This window comes from Salarias fasciatus, chromosome 5 (genome assembly GCF_902148845.1).
Source record: "Salarias fasciatus chromosome 5, fSalaFa1.1, whole genome shotgun sequence".
NCBI classification, from domain to species: Eukaryota; Metazoa; Chordata; class Actinopteri; order Blenniiformes; family Blenniidae; genus Salarias; species Salarias fasciatus.
In genome coordinates, this window is record NC_043749.1 from 20,928,791 (window position 1) to 20,947,671 (window position 18,881).

General features: G+C 41.6%; 1 protein-coding gene across 5 annotated transcripts in view; it reads left to right on the forward strand.

Annotated features, from left to right (window-relative positions):
- rap1gapb (RAP1 GTPase activating protein b) overlaps positions 1–18,881 on the forward strand; it is a 61,962-nt gene that overhangs the window by 24,527 nt on the left and 18,554 nt on the right. For 4 of the 5 annotated variants that reach the window (XM_030091420.1, XM_030091421.1, XM_030091423.1 and 1 more), the window contains exons 3-7: positions 6,463–6,556; positions 14,643–14,690; positions 16,940–16,978; positions 17,168–17,353; positions 18,034–18,137. In XM_030091420.1, the coding sequence (XP_029947280.1) occupies positions 6,463–6,556; positions 14,643–14,690; positions 16,940–16,978; positions 17,168–17,353; positions 18,034–18,137 (471 nt within the window). Of the gene's footprint in view, positions 1–6,462; positions 6,557–11,277; positions 11,553–13,157; positions 13,194–14,642; positions 14,691–16,939; positions 16,979–17,167; positions 17,354–18,033; positions 18,138–18,881 lie in introns of those variants that run through there. The other variant, XM_030091422.1, reaches the window with a different exon arrangement.

Below are 18,881 nucleotides of genomic sequence, written 5' to 3' on the forward strand. Positions count from 1 at the left end.
GGACCGAGAGGGAGGATAGAGGGAGGGCTCGTCTCAGCATCATCTGACAGGAGAGAGGCTGATCTCCGACAGCAGGTGTTGGAAGATAGAGGAACTGAGTCAGAGAAGGCGAAGGGAGCGAGACGCAAGTTGTTGGGGAGAACAGACCGAGCTGCAAGTGAGGCAGCACTCCAGGCAGGTAAGCATGGACAGAGACGACAAAGTACACTATCATAGGGGCTGCTAAAAGAAGTCCAACTTGAACATGAAAAAGAATTTGACGTAAAAATGAAGCCGACTCTGTTTCCAGCTCCCGCTGAGCCGTCCTTGTGTCTTTATCTTATTTCTAATTGCCGAACTTTTCTCTCTGGGTCTCTCTGTGTTCCGACTCTTTCATCCCTTGTCCACTCAGGAAGTGGCTGACTGGCATCTCGGGCAAATGACTCGGCTTTCATTGTGCATTAGCTGCTGTACTTGATTAGATTAGCTGCTCTCTACTAAGTGGACCTGCAAAGCTTAGGGGTTTATGTGTACTTGTCTCTTTGTGTGTGTGTGTGTGCGTGTGCGTGTGCGTGTGCGCATGTTTGCAGGTGGATGTGGTTCTGTGTGTGTATATTATGGTGCTGGTGGAAAAAAAAGATGCAGTCAAGCAAGACATCACTCGTGCTTCGCAAAATTATGATCCCAATTGTGTTTTTGTTCAGTGTGAGAGCCTAATAGAAATGATCTAATCTATACTGGAAAGCAAATAAACAGACATCTCTTCAAAGCAGTATTTGAAAAATGTGCCAGCCTGTTTACAAAGTTTGTGATTTGGAAAAGTAAAGTCTCCCATCAGTCATTCTTGGAGAAACGCCAGCATTCATCCTGCAGTTTGATGGAGACAGAGACTGACTGCTGACGCTGATGATGATGATGATGATGATGATGATGATGATGATGAAGATGATGATGATCAAGTCATCATTTTCAGCTCTGTTGTCATAAGCAGCAAAATGTAAACTGTTTTTTATTGATGTCAGGAAACCAATAGCTGAACCTTCCTTCTGACAGTGAATTTTATTTATTTTATTTAGCGCAGCCTTTTAGCAACACGAGCGCACAAATGATCATGTTGATCAATCTTAACAGATTCTCCAAGAGTTTTGAAAGTGAGCTTATTGTACAGGCATTATTCTGAACTCTTTGGTGGTTCAAAAAAATGCTCCTCTTGTCTAATTTCCTCATTTTCCTGGTAAAGAATAAGAATAAAATATAACGCCGTCTTTTAATTTAGCTGTAGAAGCCGAGCACTGTTTCCCATTGTTTCATCTACAAATACAGTCATTGATTAATAGAGAGCGAGAGTATAGAGAGAGAGAATAGAGAGTATTGGAGTTCCCGTCATTTGCCGTGTAATGCTTTAATGATCCTTCAGTTTCAGATCAGCTTAAAGTTTCCTTGTCTTCTTGTTGTGCGCAGAAAATTAGAACTCATTAGGAGCTGCAGTTAGAAAGAAATGGATTGCATTTCTGAGCTTTTTATTAATGCAACACGCTCCAAAGTCTTCTTGCTGTGGGAGACTTGTCTGCTGAAGCCATTTGATAAGCTTTTAATGGACAAAGTCAGTCTCGCATTAATAGACAAAGTTACTCTACTCTGCCAGCACTCAGACAGATAATATCTAACTCTCCGTGCAGTCCCTCAGGCAGGCTTTTGTTCGCCGAAGAAACCAATGTGTCATTGAGCTAGACGTGCATTCATCTTGTTGATGTCGCTTCAGGTTAAAAGTATTTTCCAAAAGAACCATTGTAAAGTTTGCTTCACAAATCAAGACGAGTTGTTATAATAACATCTTACGATTCAAATGTCCATGTTTCTTAACCTTGTGATAAACTATGTTGAGATTTACCCAATTATAAAGGTTTACCGCCAATTAGTGCAATTTAAATTGTGTTTTGTTTTTTGGTTTTTTGTTTTCTGCTGTGTCAGAAAAGTGCTATAGTTAAGTTCAAAGGTCAGAATCCATACCTTCAGAGAAGCAGTAGTTCATTAGAGAGCAGATTGGGTGGCTGATACCTTGACCCATGGCATGTAAATTTATGGCATTTCGTCTGCCTGCCAGGCTGACCTTGACCCGCTCAGTGCTCCATGACTGCAGTAACCCACCACACACCCACCCTGGTTGAATTTATGATTTAAAATTCAGTTTGCAGAGCATTAAGGCCTGCCCAGCTCATTGGTATTTGCAGGTGCCTTTTTCCTGCGCCATGATTGAACTACAGAAATCTCCAATTCTTAACAGAGATCCTAATGTAGCCATCTATGGAAGCTGCAGCTGGTGAACACATGGGTAGTTATGTTTTTAATGCTGGGTGTCCATTTGGAGAACATCTGCTGCCAGAAATCGACAGAAGGTACAGACAACTACCTAGGAAAGAGGTTTTAATTCAGCAAGCAAAGTGCATGATGGTCGAAGACAGCTCTCCTCTTACGGTAATGTAGATTGTTTACTCGATATTCAATCTACAGTACAAGTGTTTTGTTTTTTTTTCTTTCCCCCAAGCCACTTTAGAAGAAGTTATTTTCGATCAGACTATTATCATCTCTTTGTGCTGGTAATGACAGCCTATAGGGGCCGTTAAGTACATGCATCTGGTTTTGTATGTGCTGGCAGAAAAAAAAAGGAAATGAAACAAAGAAGAGTTTTTAACATATGCATTGCATTCATGTTGTAACCGGTATTCTGCCAAGTGTGTTTCACTCAGACAGGTGGCAATCATTATTTTTGAAGGGAAAAAAAAAAAAACAAGAACAAAAAAACATTAGTCTTCTCAAAACTTTATAATTTCTTTGGATGTGCTGTGAGTTGGATAATAGTGTTCATTTCTCTAATCTGATTTTTAACTACAATATTTCTGTAGTCTGGTCATGTTACGAGGTGACATGCATGTTGAGATAACGGCAGCTGCAATACAAATTCAACATCTATATGTTGAAAACTACAAAAGAATAAAACCGCAAAAGAGAAGTACATGTTAATGAAGGTGCATGGAAAATGTGTTGGGTGTCGGACAAATATGTGTTTGTGGTCCTGACTTTAGGCTTAGCGACAACAGAGTAGTGATTAAAAATGTTTTCCTTTGGTATGTGGGGGGAAAAGAGGGATACATCCTTTAGATTTTCACTTTTTTTTTTTTTTCCAAATACGATCAACAAATAATATACATAATCAACAAAAACTGCAAGGAGTTCATAGAATGCAACTGAATCATAGGTGGCATCAGGAATCAGCTCTTGTGTTTAACCCGGCCACGGAGGTGTTGCTTGGGCTGTGCTTCCTGTGTGCCAGTCACACCGTCTGCATGACACAGCGACCCCAGCACCTGCCTGCTGCTGTGCTCAGACCAGACCTGTGCCAGTCACCAGGTCCAACACTCATTAGAGCCCAACAGACTCTTGGATTCAGCTGACATTGACAGATCAGCCATAATATTATGGCCCCCTTGACTGACTCTGACAATGCGCTGTATATTCTGACTCCTTAAACAGCATTAATGTTAGCATGAGTTTCAGTTATGGTAGTTTTCTGCTGGACTGATTGACATATGCCAGCTCTCAATCCACACATATGGCTACCCTTAGCCCTGTTAATCGTCCATCAATTTTTCTTGCTTTGGCCATTTCTGAGCCCAGGAGAGCTGCAGTTTTGCAGTTTTGGCCTCCATAATGTGACATCTGTCAAACCCACTCAAATAATTGTACTTGTCCATTGTTGCAGTTTGTCAGCCTGGATTGCCCATCCATTGGATTGCATTTCTTTTCTACCACCACTGCGTCTGGTTGTGTTCTCAGTGGTTGTTTATTAGTGCAGAATGTTTGCTCGTCTAAGCTCTGCTGTTCTCAGCCACGATTCTGTCCTCCATTGGGACATTGAGACCTCAGACCTCTACATGCATGTTGTCATGCTTTTTCCCAGTTACTATGTTGTTACTATGTTGTTTCCATCATGGTGTGCTATTTTAATATGTATGCTGCTGCACACTTCACACTCTCCTGGGCTCATCTTCATGCTGGCTGACAGGTTTGCTATTTTAAGGTGTAGAACCAGTTGTTGTTCTGTGAGCTGCTCGTTGCTACACCTCAAGCTGACTTTTCTTGGCCAGTGTTAGTATTTCTGGAGGACAGACATTATGTCCAACCTGACATTTTTTTCAGCCAACGCTTGTATTTTCTAGCGACCAGTACCTCTCCCTTCCTGTGATGGATACGATAGAGGAACTCAGTCTTCTGCAATGTCTTTTCTTTCACTTTCTGCCTCATCCCCTGTCCTCTGTTGCCTGAGGCTCTTTCTCAGCAGTTCATCCCAGAGGACCACATTCCTAATGTATTCATAGATACTCTCGCTTCATTCTGGATAGTGACTCTGACAACCTCTAATCCTCGCTGCCTCCCTCTTTTCATTGCTTGCTGGGTCCCCGGGTGCTGGACTTGGTTCAAACCCACCATGCATTGTTCATTGCATAGTGTCTTGACGGGAATGGCAGTGAAATCAATTTTTTGGCCTGGAAGTTTCGTTTAGCGTGGAGGGTGCAATCGTCATGATGGCTTTCATTTTACATCTCCCTGGTTTGATCGCACCTGCTTCAGCACCTTCAGATACTTTACGGTTCAGGCTCTCTTCACACCGCGTGCAGCTCATATTTGAACGATCTGTATGAGTCCTGCCAGCCGATACCAGCAGCAGATTAATGAATGTGCTGCCACCAAATTTGAGTCTTAAAAAAGTCAATTGAATAAAGGTCTATAGTTTGATATATCAAGCTGGTGGTTGAAAATGTGTGCTTGCTTTCAAAGTCTGATTATGTGAACCGGCAATCGCTCTCAGTCAACCAACCAATGACAGCATGACTGGATATATGTCCGCTGCATGCATTGTAAATCAATGCAGTCTCTGTCTAAAGAGACAAACACATTTCAGGTTTACCAGTAAAGTCAGCAGTCCCTTGTGTCAGTAGAGGCTGAACTCCCCCGTGTGAGTTTACCCATTTCCATAATGAATCACAAAGCACAAAGGTGAAAAATCAATCTTCATTTAGGAAGGAAGAGTCAGCATACAAAAGGTGAAGCTGCCAAACAATCTGCCACTTATCTTGCAAATGCTTCCCATCAATATCAATAAAACCTGAAAACCCACTAGTTTTAAAGAAAATGACTTTATTCTGCAGTGACTCATAAAACAGAAAAAATCATTTGTTTCAGAATATTAATGAACTTTTCACAGTATATTATATAAGGTTTGAGTTGTCTGTAGGATTGGGAAAAAGGCTTTTCGCAGCTCATCCTTGACAGATTCCTGACTTAGCATGTTCTGTAAGCCACTGCTTTGTTGGTACATTTTAATGCATCATTCTGAACTCAAAGCGGTGTTTGAACATCGTACTCTCGTTGAGTCCCAGCTGTATCATGTGAAGGATGTGATAAAGTTCACAGTCCAGAGGGATGCCGCTTCTGAGAAGCTGGGGATGCTGCGGTACAGTTATGACAACCTCGTTCATTCATTTTCCTGAAATCAGCAGAGATCAGACGGAACAAAGACTGGACTTTCTGCCGTAGTACAAATAGATTTTCGAACTTCAACTCCAGGTCAGCATTCTGTTGTCATAAAAAACATAGTTCTGTTTGCTCAGATTTATTTATTCTCAGCCATTTTAATTTACAAGGGATTCTCAGCTGTGAAGTTTTGTGACATCTAAAATAAGCCGTTGAAAAGGAAAGACCGTACTGTGAACGATCAGATTCAAGCACCTGTTGTGCATGCCAAGTTGGCAGAATCAAAGAAATACATTTGTGACTTTGTTTCCTCCATAAAGTCGTACGGAGCCATTGTTCAGTGCTTCTTTTGCTGCAGGGGAGTGTTGAGAAATGCCCTCTGTTGCAGGTTTATGAACAGGATGCACGCACAGACGGGCTGCCAGTTCTAGCAACTGACTGTTGTGTGAGACGGAGTGTGAAGTAATAGGCTGTGACCAGAGTCCTGGTCAGACTGGTAATTTGCTCCAATCGCACCGAGAGGAAAAAGGGCTGAGTGGAAAAGAGAAAGAGTGGCAAGGGCAGCAAGTTAGAAGATGAAAGCTGGGGGTCTTTTCTTTCGCTGCTTTCTATCAATTTTCACTTTGTTCTTCCCGAGTTCCACACTTGCCTCTTTATCTGTGCAGTTCTCCTGATCTCTGGTCTTTCACAGCCATGCCTCCACTCACACTCTTTTATTCATCGCTTCCAACTTCGCTGCTGCAATGGGAAAACCCATCAAATACATAGAATGTTTGCTTGCATTATGTCAAAATAATATTAATGACACCTTTTTCACTGTAATAAAAGCTTAGTGATCTGATCCAGTTTGATGAGTCAGTTCTTTGGTATTTTCCTGTTCTATCTTTGCATAAATGGCATGCTTTAATGTCTCTCTCTCTCTCTCTCTTTCTCTCTCTATCTGACTAACAGGAAACAGGATGGAAGGATTCCTCGAATCTCTGACGAAGTAGAGCCCTCACTAGTGTACTCCCACCCTTCGTTTCCTCTTCCCACATTTTCAAAGGTAACGCAAGACTTTCACTGGCTGCTGCTGCTGCTCTCTTGCACATCTCATTCAGAAGGACTTCCAGTAATTCAACAGGAAAATTGTGAAATTTTGATTTGAACATGCCTAATATCAAACAGAGAATAGAATTTTTAAACAATACGATGTACTTAATAAAAGTTCTGGCAGTATGATGTTTATTTCATCCGTGTCTTGATGGCTTCGATTCGAGTTTCATGAGGACTTTACACATGCCTCTCTCTGCAGTAATCTAAACGCAAGAGTATTTTAAAGAAGAAAATTGTTTGTGTAACTATATTTTTGGATATAGAAAATGTTCCATAAATACAGCAAATAACCAATGATTTGCTTCTGCAAAGACTTTAGTTTCGGATGATGATATGTGAGTACTTTTTTTTGACATGCTGTGCAGAAGACTACAAGCTGAAGGGTTAAATGAGGAGTAACTAGACTCTACTCAAATGTCATTGCTCTCAGGGGTAATTGTGCCTAAATCTGCCCAGATACCTGAATCTGGATTTTATATGATGCGGAGCAGGATTATCAAACTTGTTGAAGGGACCTGTTGGACAGCTGGGTTTGTTAAACACAGAGATCAGCAGGGTGGAGGTTGTTGAAACAGTCCGACTCCGTGGTGACAGCTGACAGGAGCAGTCAAAGGGACCACATGAAAATATGACAGCTCTTGAGATCATTGACTCACAGAGGATGTGGCAGAGTTGGATCGGCAGAACTGGAAAATATCAATGTCCAAAGAGAAAAGACACATTTGATCTCTGGAGGTTGTCTTTATGATTGAAGACCCTGAAAGATTCCACATCATAGCACCGAGTATAACTTTTACGGAGCATACATTTCACCAAGCCATATATATTTATTGTTTTAAAAAGATGCACCATTGTCAAAAGGCACAAATAGTTTGATGGATTTGATAGTTTTCCATTAATAGAGTTCCGCTGACCTCATGTATTAAATTGATAGACCCGTCTTTAGCATTAATGATATCCAAGTTCGATTTAGAAAGTGCGACGTACACTGAGAATAACTCATTCTATCTCTGCAGTTTAATTTCCCATTGGTTTCCTCTCTCTTTTCGGCTCGTAATGGCTTTCAAATGTTAGCCCCAGGTGAAAAGTGCGTCTGACGTCTTCACCTCGGCGGCTCCAGTTGGCAGGCTGCTGTGGTGGCTGACAGAAGAGCGTGCGCCCTCCGTCAAAGGCTTATGGGACAAATATAGCTTTAGCTTTGCAACAGTTGTTCCTCTGTAATGCATACCATCGGAGGCACGTTGCTATTATTTCCCTCCCACAACATCAGGGAGAAATTAATGAACTATTTATTGAGCTTTATAAAATAGACAGAGGTACAGCTGTTGCTTTGTGTTGGCTTGATGTTTAATCGTGGAAAATGTGGCATCTTAATCTCAGGTATCTTACTGTCCTACAGCTGATGACCAGAGGTTTCACTTCATTGGTTTTTGTTTGACTGTATTACTTTTGCACCTTTTTTATTTACAGTGGCCAAGAAGCCACATAACATAACAAAAGCCATACCCTACATTTATAAATAAAGAAGAGTCACTACATAAAAACAAAAGCTACATCTTGAGTGTAAATGCCACGGCACAAACACATAGTATAAATGCAAAAGTAATAGAGAAAGCTACTAAGCAGCTCGTAGTGCGGGCTGTTTTGATCTTTACTAACGGACTGATGAAATATTGCAATGGGAAAGTTTCACAGAAAGATGAAAAGACCATACTGAAGAAAAATACCCACTCGTGCAGGACAGTTACAATGTGAACATATTGTCCTTTCCATCTTTACTTATAAAGCACACATTCACAGGGACACCAAGTGTTGTACTCAGAGACAAATAACAAGTACAGTATGACAAAAGTGAATGTCTTGGATTCATACTAAGCTGTTTGCAGCGCCCACAGAATGCTACTGCATTTGTGAAAAACCATGCTATCAAAACCTTACCTCCAATGGGAGCTCTGTTAAGCCTATATGAATGTCACATTGCAATTTATCAATGTCTGCGTCATTTTCAAGCTTTGTAAAACAGAATGCAATAGTTCTCAAGAAGTTGAGCTGAAATAAATGAGCTTATTGAATTACTGCTTCATCTGTGCTTGAGGCCACACTGACTGCACAACACTTTTGTATTTAAACAAAGTTTCCTCAGCGATGTTGTGTTATGCAAGTTGTTGGCCTAGAATACTGAATGCTATAGAACTATATTGCTCATGTTATGTTATTGAAGAAAATAGATTGAAGTCACAGCTTTATAATGAATTTTACAGAGCTGCCCCCCCTTCTAAAAGCATGTTGTTGTTTTGTTTTTTTTTAATGCCTAAGTAAAGACTGTAAGAGATCTGCTTGAGCCATAATCTTAGCAGATCTGTTCCATGGACATCTGTGGCAATCAACCAGCTTTGTGTGAGACGCTGATGGGGTGGAAGGAGGCCATCTGTGTGAACTCCACACGTGTCCCTCAGGCCGATGTGGCCACAGGAAGGACAGGCTCGTGTCTGCAGCCAGTCCTGATGAATGGACCACAGTGGATTTTGTCTTAGTAAAATTCTCGGCCTCTGTTGGTCATTGATTGACTTTCTTTGAAGTGTAGTTTTCCATTTCACTGAGACCTTTTGCCTTTGAGGATGCGACTAACCCACAGAGTATAAATGAGGAGATGGAGGGAGTGGGCGTCAGGATATTGCTTCAGATGCATATCATTGGCAATGTGTCTGTGAAAATTTAAATAGGGCTCTATTTTAAGGGAGTAAATGAAGTACTTGAGTCAGAACTGAACTCCTCAGTAAGCAGTCAGAGGAGGAGACTGTGTGTGTGTGTGTGTGTGTGTGTGCGCAATATTGCATTTTCTCCGTTTAATCAAGCCAATGAATCAGTGAAACTGCTAATAAGTTAGCCATTTACTTTCTTATGCATACACTCTGAACATTTCTGTCGAGTTGACATAAATGCACACTCCCACTAAGTGTAGTTACCAGTAATCAAATTAGAGGAAAGAAAAAAAGATATGTATCTCTCAACCTGCAGTTTGCTCACTGTCAAAGGTAGAGAAACTGAAAAGAAGAGAAGAAGAGAAACTCAAGAAAAACTGAAAAGACTGAAGGTCATGAAGTCTACATCCTAGAAGTCTAACAAAGTCAAACCAATGACTGAGTTTGCTTGATTCACATTGAGCTTAAATCAGTCTTATTATGTCTTTGAATATATGTTGTTCCACTGGAGCAAAACACTCGTCGCCACTGAAATTGAACAGGATTGTACAACATAGATTGAGTGGGACTCTTGCACAGCTTTGCAATCAGTGTACAACAATGTCAGTGCTCATGGTGTGAATGTGAATAGTAATTAATAGCTCCCACACATTTGCCATCATGTAACAATTATACGTCATTATTAGGAAAGTATGTAATTAGCATTCAGTTTTCCTCTCTCAGTGTTCTCAAATCCTAGTTTGGTATGTGTCTGAAGCCAGACTCCATCTGTGTAAATGCATCACCAATGATGAAAAATACCCCCCAGGATGAGATGGGGGGGGGGGGTTATTAGCAGGCTTATCCTCGTGCCGTATAATTCAAGCGAAACTCTGTGTCCCTGCACTTCTTATATGATCCACGTGGCTCCTTCTCCTTGTGGGTCCTTCCTGTCATATTCCATAAATGAATATCAATGCAGATCACTGGCTGGATTTTAATCTTAACTTGCAAAAGTGAAAACACTCAGCATACTGTATTTGGGTATAATCTGTCCTCTTCAAAGCTCTCAGCAGTTTTTTTTTTTTTTTTTTTTTTTTTTTTACTTTTCTGTTTTAGAAGTAGGTCAGTGCAGTGTTGATATCTGATGTTGGAAGAGTGCCGGATGGAGAGACCTGCACAGAAGAGGCTCAGCTTTCACAGAATAACAGCTCCTCTTTCCTCCCACTGTGGTTTCTTTGTCTTTTTATCTCTCCTTTTTGTCCTCTGTTCCTCCCATTCTCCGATGCTCTCATGTCATACCTGTGCTCAATTATGCACAGCTGATGTTCAGAGGTAGGAAGGTTGGCTTGTGCTCTATCGAGCTGAAGCATCTATACATTTGGGGTTATCTCTGCCGCTTGCCTGTCTCACATGTCTCACATGGTGAAAAATCAGAACACTTACAGCCTTTCTACCATTACTTTTTTTTTCTTTTTAACAAGGACAGTGCTGCAGCGTGTGAAGATCTCCAGTATGCACTGTGCCTTTTGTCTCATTTATGTTGCCTATGTTATGGTAAGAGATACTTTCAGTCTGTAACAGCACTGCGGTTATGATTAACCTGCCTGTCAACATGTGCTGTAAAACCCTTGGAAGGACTGGCTGTAAAATGCACCCTGTCTGTTTTTGGAAAGGACGTGTTTGTGAGAGAAAAACTTGAGAAACACAAGATGAAAGAAAAGAGGAAGCGAATCATCTTATAATATGGTGAAAAAAAAGGAGAACTGCACAGCGTTTTTTTCGTGTGTGCATATGTGTGTCCACATTAAAAAAAAGAGAAGATGGTTGCACAGTGTAGACAGGGAGGGGAGCAACATTGTTCCTTCCTTCATCCTACTTCCCACCGAACAGCTGTGTGTGTCACTGGGAGGGTGGTGGCGCAGGGGGTTGGTCGCGTGAAAAGAGGAAGGCAGGGAAATTACATTCTCACATTACGGCACATGCATTTACCACACGTGCAGATGTATGGATTCTGACTGACAGCTCTCAAGTTTTCTCCTGAAGTTGAGTGCCTGAGCGGCGGAGTGTGTGAAGTGTCATTGTCAATCTCGCCTTTCTCCTCGTGGCTGACAGTGACATCAACACCCTCGCTCTTGTCAACTTGCCTGCATCTCTACTTGTGGAACAATGACTGAACTCAGGATAGCTAAGAGTGCTTTACTGGATGGGATTCTCAATAGTCCCCCCAGTAGGCCTTTTCTCAAGAGACGCTGCCTCAGTGATGTGAGTATTTTTCATTTGTTGGAGGTGAGACTTTCGCCTCACAGTACATTGTGTTGCTTGTTTAATTCTAAAGTAGTGTTGAGAGAGAAGTCGATACGGCACGTTTGGTGTTGTGCAACCGTCGATAATGGATTTGTTTGTGTTTTGCAGAAATAAATAAAACCTTTCTCTGATCTGTTTTTAGCCACAGATCAAGAGTGTTTGGATCTGATGAGGAACCATGTATCCGATATGATAACAACATGGAAAATCCCTTGTACATGTCCTGTAATGAGATCGTTTTAATTAGGGCATGCAACTGCATGTAACTGTATTCCCCTAATGCTGTGCAAATACCACACCTCCAGAATGCACAAGTGCATTGCTTCCCTTTCACTTGCAGGACGAGGGCGAGTGTGGTTCCCGTGGTGTCTGTGTGGTTCAGTGATAATCTGGTCGGCATCGGACAACATGTGTTTGTTTTGCAGTCAGGAGACCAGGATCTTCCTGAATATCATATGGCACTGTTTAGTTTAGCCTCCAACAATAGACTGAGGCTGCACCTTTGGCTTTACTGTGAGCAAATGGGAGTGTATTTGTATGAGTGTGCTATGATAAACCAGGACATGTGTAGATGGAACGTTACAAGTCTATTATACTACACATGCTTTCCTGTGGTTCTGTGTGTACGTGTGTGTGTTTAGTGAGCCCTACAGTGCCCCTCAGTAAATTTAGGCTGTCATGTGGAAACATCATCTTGGCACTTCAGTCCGCTTGTGTTACGTGGTGAGCAGAGAGCTCCCCCCCCAACATGCACCTCTGCCAGGGCCCGTGCCAGCCCCTCCTGCATCATCTCAGGTCGAAGCTGCTTGAAAAGCTCAATGTGGCCGGTTCATATGGAAGTTACATGCCTGAGGGTATTTTCTTTTACTTCAATCTGTGCCTATATGCTTTTGCTAATTAGACAAAACACAAAATTATGCTCTGGCACAATGAGCGGTGGAGCTGTAATTAAAATTCAGTGGCTGAAGTGAAGCCCTGTTGTCTAATGAGCCGTACTATTATCGGTGGGCTCACTCCGACCAAGTTGCCAGGCTCAGTCCATTCTTCTTCCTTTCCTCTCTTTGCCCATGCCATAGTTTCCTGTTCTTTGATAAGTTCTAGATGAACTGAGTGCATCTCGTTCCCACATGGTGCTCACGCACTTAAAATCTTCCAGCTAATTTGTGCACCGTCAGATGAGCTGTTGGCTTTAGCAACGGAGAGATGCACCATGGAGCTTCGAGGCTCATTTCCCCCTGAAGAGTTACTTGTTTACAGTGTGTTTGTCTTGAAGTGTGGAGGAGCGATTCTCCTGGCATTAAATAGAGTCTCAGTGAGATCGGTGTCAAGTGAGGTGGGGAGTGCGTTAGGGAGTGTTGTCATAGTGAAATAAAGAATTGGGGGGTGCCAGAGATTCCAACAGGAGAGCTCATGTTTGAAACAGAACAGCCAGTGTGCTTTTTGTTTTGGTTTTTTTTTAACTGAACTGAGATGGAAGGAGGATGAATACCACAAAGCCATTGTATTCACACAGATTATCAAACCCATTTCTGTTTTTGGATTTGTGTCAACTCTCTCCTCCAGACCTCGGACCTTTTTGCCATGATCGAGAGGATGCAGGTACTGTCAGCAGTCTTCTAGCTCAGCCATTCGTGCTCGCTGCTTAAACTCCGATCTCCATTCCAGGGTTCATTCAACTTAAATCCTCCAAATTTTGTTCACTTTGAACACAAACTTCTGTTTCCAGACTCCAGTTTATCTGCCTTTCTTGCTGCTTTTGTATACAGCTCAGCTGCTGCAACGCCTCTGTGTGTGTGTCAAAGTTCTCATGTTGCCGTCACTGATGTGTGTTATGCGGCGGTGAAAGAATCAAGCTGTCTTTTCATTCTACTGAACGTGTTGAACAGAGCTTTTGTTTTATCTTCACAGCTGGGCAGTTGTTTGCATCATCAGATGTGTGAGCGGTTTTTCAATATGCTGAGGTGGATTTGTAGGGATCTGCCTTTTCCGTAGCCAGTGACAATGCACTATCGTGTTGCACAGCCCAGAACAGTAGATTCTGAATAAGCCGAAGGTGAATACAGTTTGAACAAGTGTGCAAGCGCATCCCGTTAAAATAAACCTTTTTTTTCTGTCTGTGCAACAATGGTCTGTAATCCCAGAGTATTTTTCTATTATCCATGTTCTCCCTCGGTGCATGTGAGGTAAAAGCAAGGAATATTGAAGACAGATAAAGAAATGCATTATTTAGGGTTACAATAATGTAAAATGCATTGCAATTTATATCTTTTCATGTTCATTGCATAAAGCTAAAGACATGATATACATGTATGAAGTACAGGTTGTGAGGTTTTGTCTGTATTTTTAAATTTTTGCACCTTCACAGTGCAGGAGCAGCACGTTTCAGATGAGAGCAGTACATTATATTAGGAGTGACATACTTGCCATTAAACTGTACAAAAAGGGGGTGAAGGAGATCGAAAAGCACTGGAACAGTCCTCAGAGTATATCTTCAATGCAAGCATTTCCAATTCCAATTTCATTCATCTTCCTTAGTCCCAAAAATGTGCATCAGATTTGATACGTTTCAAATTTAGCTGCAGGATATTCCACATGAAGGGGCCGCTGATCGGGAATGCTTTGTTACGCATCGCTCTGTGTGCTTTGGGAAGTGTCAGTAGCTTCGAGTCAGCAGAATAAAGATGGTTAGAGTCGATGGTAAGCTCGATTTTGGCACTTGACAAGCCCTCGTAGAAAATTGTGGTAAATGATACCTGCAGTAAGACCCCAATGGAAACACCATCTGTGCCAGTGAACCGCTGCTTGTGTTTTATAATCCGCTTCAGTCTGTAAGTTCTATTCACTTCCTTGAACTTGATTGTCATTAATAATTTGTCAAACTCGCTGTCTTGCACTTTGCTTCTGTACGTTCAATTTTACGGGTCCTGACACTCTCTAAACTACTCAGTATGTTTCTCTTTGCCAACATGTGATCCATGTATGCAAATACTGTATTTCACCTGTGCTGTTGATGTCCCGTCATTCTTTTCTCTTCTTTTCCTTACACAGGGTTTCAGAATGGATGAGCAACGATGCCCCCTGCCTCCCCCCCTGAAAGTGAGTCACAAATCCCCTCATCTCCTCGCATCTCCTCATAGAGCACAGTCTGGTGAAGCCACTGTAATGGCGGAGTTATAAACCTTTCCTTATCAGCTTTCAGACAGGCTTTGTGGCGCTCACCGGCTGAGTTAAGGACTCGACAGGGACCAGGACAACACAATCCTCGGCTTGTCGTGGTTCCCAGACAGGCTGATGCCGTTACTGTTGGCTAAGACGCACAAATAGTTTGAGGTGGTCTGGAGTCATATCAGAGAGGGCACACGAGCACCAACTTAATGAAAACGGACACATCTAATGTCAGTTAGGTATATTCCATATGATATTTTTGGGCTTTTTGTGAACTAAAGTCAATACAGAAGCAGCTACTTAAACCAGTGCATACAAAGGGAAAACATGCAAAATCCACACTGAATGGCACGGAGTTTCTGTTTGTCTTTATATTACTGTGCAGCATGAATGGTTAAAGTGACTCTTCACATGATAACATTGACTAAAAATAATAACGTCACTCCAGTGTACATCCGAGTGAATATTTGGGCAAAGTACCTCTCTGGAACCGGTGAATTTCTCTTGAGTACAATTGGAATGAATGCGGCGCTGCAAGAGTGCCACACACTTCTGGGCAGCTATTCCACAAAATGTTTGAAGTGAGCTTTAGAGATTTATTTTCAAACAGAGATGAGTGCGTCACTGAGGTAAAGGACTGATGGTGGGCAACGAGTCCTGCCTCTCAGCGCTTCAATTCATCTCAGGAGTTGAGGTCAAGGCTGGGCGCGCAGCATTCGAATCCATCCACAGCAAACTAACATAACCGGTTCTTTCTGGTCTTTAAATATCCTGCAGGGCGCCGAAATTTCATGTTGATATGTGGAGACTGCAGGAACAGAGCAAGATAAACACACTTTGCCTAAAATGTTACCGGAGCTTTCATTTTCATTAATTAGCTCGAGTGGACTTACTGTGAAAGCAGACTGAGACCTTGTAGCCAAAACAAACTGACAGTCAGGCGTGAGAAGAGACACGTTTATTTCTTCACTGCTGTCCCGCAGCATATATCCCAGTCTGTTTTATTGAACATTTGCATATTTTGAGTTCTGCTTTTTACACCAGAACAAATGTAGCTACAGTGAAGTCAGCTTTTTTTCCTCCTTCCCTCAAAGGTAGCAGCCCTATCAGGTTTTTGATCTTCAAAAAGAAATCTATCTAAACCAGGTTTCTGCAACCTTTATGATCAAAAGAGCCAATGTTGGCCTCCTACCGCCAAATGTAATTTAGCTGGAGCACGAAAGCATATTTCATCTTCCGAATGAAGATAATACACTTGCACTTATTTTGAAGATAAACTTTGAGTTAATTAATTAACTTTAGTTATTTTTTCTAAAACACTTCAAATAAAAGCTGCATTTCAGTATCATTTTTAAAATGCTACAGCAAACAAAATGCCAAATGCTTGTCAAGACCGAAAAAGTATGAATGTTGTTCAGGCTTTAACCTTTATGTATATGGTCACTTTTCAGTCAGAGATTGTTGTGCTTCTGTGGAAGCTACAAATGCCAGAAATGCATTCTTATAAGAACCTTAAACTTTCACATGGTGATGTAAATGACAAATGTTGTCATTTGCAGGACATATAGCCCATAACCTTTAGCAGAAAGAGAGAAATGGGTATCACAGACATCACAGTATTTCTGCAGAGCAGCAGACAGCAGCACGAAGTGAATACAACTATCAGATTAAAATGAGACGTGGATTTTCAAGTCGTGTCTAATGATGTGTTTTGTGTCTGCGTGCATTAGCAGCCACTTTCTCACGCCAACTCATTCGTGTCAAGTAGAATATCACTTCCTTCTTCTCAGTGAAAGGTTGTTGTCCCATTTGCAGGTTGATAATGAGAGGTTTTAGCACCCTGTCACTGCAGGTTATAAAATATGGAAACTCTTACCTGGAAAACTGCAGAGTTTAAACTGGTACTCAGCCGTTACATAATCACAGCAGGAGCGAGGCATCCAGAGAAACTGCACCAAAAAGCTACAGCATTTGTGGGGGGAAAAAAGGTGATTATGTGGCCTAGGTCATGTTTTTAGAATCTGTAATTCTGGGTAATGTGGAAGTGAATGACATTCGAGGTTAATGTTCTGTCACACTGTCGCTGCCTATTGTTATTTTTCTTTGAATAACCAAAACCGAAAGTATGACTCGAAGCAGCTGTTTGTCAGTTTGACTCATCTTCTCTTTTCTCCGTGCAGACAGAGGAAGACTACATCCCTTACCCCAGTGTTCACGAGGTACGTGCAATAGACACACTGAATGCAGTATATATAGCGGCAGTCAGAACTGTAAATGTAACATCATAGGGTTGATTAAGGGGACCTCACATTCTCTAATGCAAGGGAATCAATGTAACCCTTGTTACCACACACTCTTGATTAATTACGAATCAATAGTCAACTTTATTATCTTGTCATCACGACCAGGTGCTGGGCCGCAGCAGTCCATTCCCGCTCATCCTGCTGCCGCAGTTTGGAGGCTACTGGATCGAAGGCACTAATCATGAACCTAAAGACCCTCCGGAGGCCGATCAGCCTCCTTGTCCTACCTCCCATGTCAAACTGGAGACGAACAGCACTGCCAAGATTTACAGGAAGAATTTCATGGGGAAGGTAATGGAGGATGATGCTTTATTCCCTCCTTTTTGATTAGTTTAGTCAAGTGTATCTTCTGAGAACTGTGTGTTTGAAAGCATGTTCTACAACTGAACGGTCATTTGTTCTCGGTGAGAGGATCTGCTGTTAGTTAGATCTGAAGCTTAACTATAGACCATTGTTAACGTTTCCCTGGAGTCACTGGGGGGGATCTCCTTTCATTTGTGTTTCAGATGGTTGATTCTGTTACACCGACAGGAATCGCTGCCAAACTGCTCAACCATCACTGCCCATTTCAACAAACCTCTTAACACTACTTTGCCTGAATTACCATGTGGTCATCATAGCTGAAAAAAAACACACACACACAAAAAAGAGGGGAGGGATTGAAGATCAGTCTTTGAAATCTTGATCATGAGGACATTAAAAAACCCCAAAACAACTATTTGTCTCCATAACACCATGTAGCATTGCTTAGATGAACAGATTCGCAGTCCAAGTAAAAATTGCTAAAACAGCAAAAGGGGAGAAAAAGAAGGGCAGCTAAGCAAACAGTTTACTTAATGAGAAGACTGTTGCTCTCTTTAATGCTGCAATTCAAATCCATTATAGCATTTTTATTATTGTGTCATCCTCTGTCAGCTTCTGGAAGAGCATTCAGCCTTGCATTAAAGTTTTCTGCGCTCATCTGCCCCCAGGAACACTTTAATTACTACACCATGGATGCCGCCCTGGGCCACTTGGTCTTTTCTATGAAGTATGATGTCATTGGGGATCAGGAGCATCTGCGCTTGATGCTTCGGTACAGTTTCCTATTATCTTCATCTCTCACTTGTTTCGGCTCCCATTTGTGGCCTCCCTTGTTCTCTCGCCTGTTTCTTTATTACCGCGCCGCCTCTCATTTGCCTTTTTTCTAGTTTTTTTTTTATGCAGTTCAGTTTTTTTTCTTGTTTTTCTGTCTGAATTACAGATTTTATATTCTCTGCCTCTTTGATGCATTGGATCTGTGAAACTCCAGCTCTATGCATTATTCTTTCCTTTCCCCTCTATTCTATAGAAAATATTTTATATCTGACTTCACTGTTCTGTAGAGATTTTTTTTTTTTTTTACTCAGGCTTTAGGTCATGCAATAAGGTCACAGAGGTCAATGAGCACTCTCGCTCACACAGGTCATATTGCAGACATATTTAAAAATAATTTTCTTGTTCATTTTGCTTGTATGAAATAAGAAGAAGGTCTTCCCTTGCTGTCACGCACGGCTAAACACATCTTCCCATCATTTTTTTCTCTGCATTTAAATATAGCTTCTTACGTTTTCCACGTATTTTACACAATCTGGAGGCTTTCAAGATTTCTCTCCTGCATTTGTACATCGGGTTTGAGTCACAGTGAAGTGAGCAATCAAGCTTCCTGTAACATGATGTGGTTTTAACAATGAATTGCCATCATGCTATTCACGTGATGAGATGGAATCACGCTTCCTCGGTTGCTGTTATTTATTCAATAGGTGACAATGGTTTTGAATTTCAAAAATGATATTTTTTT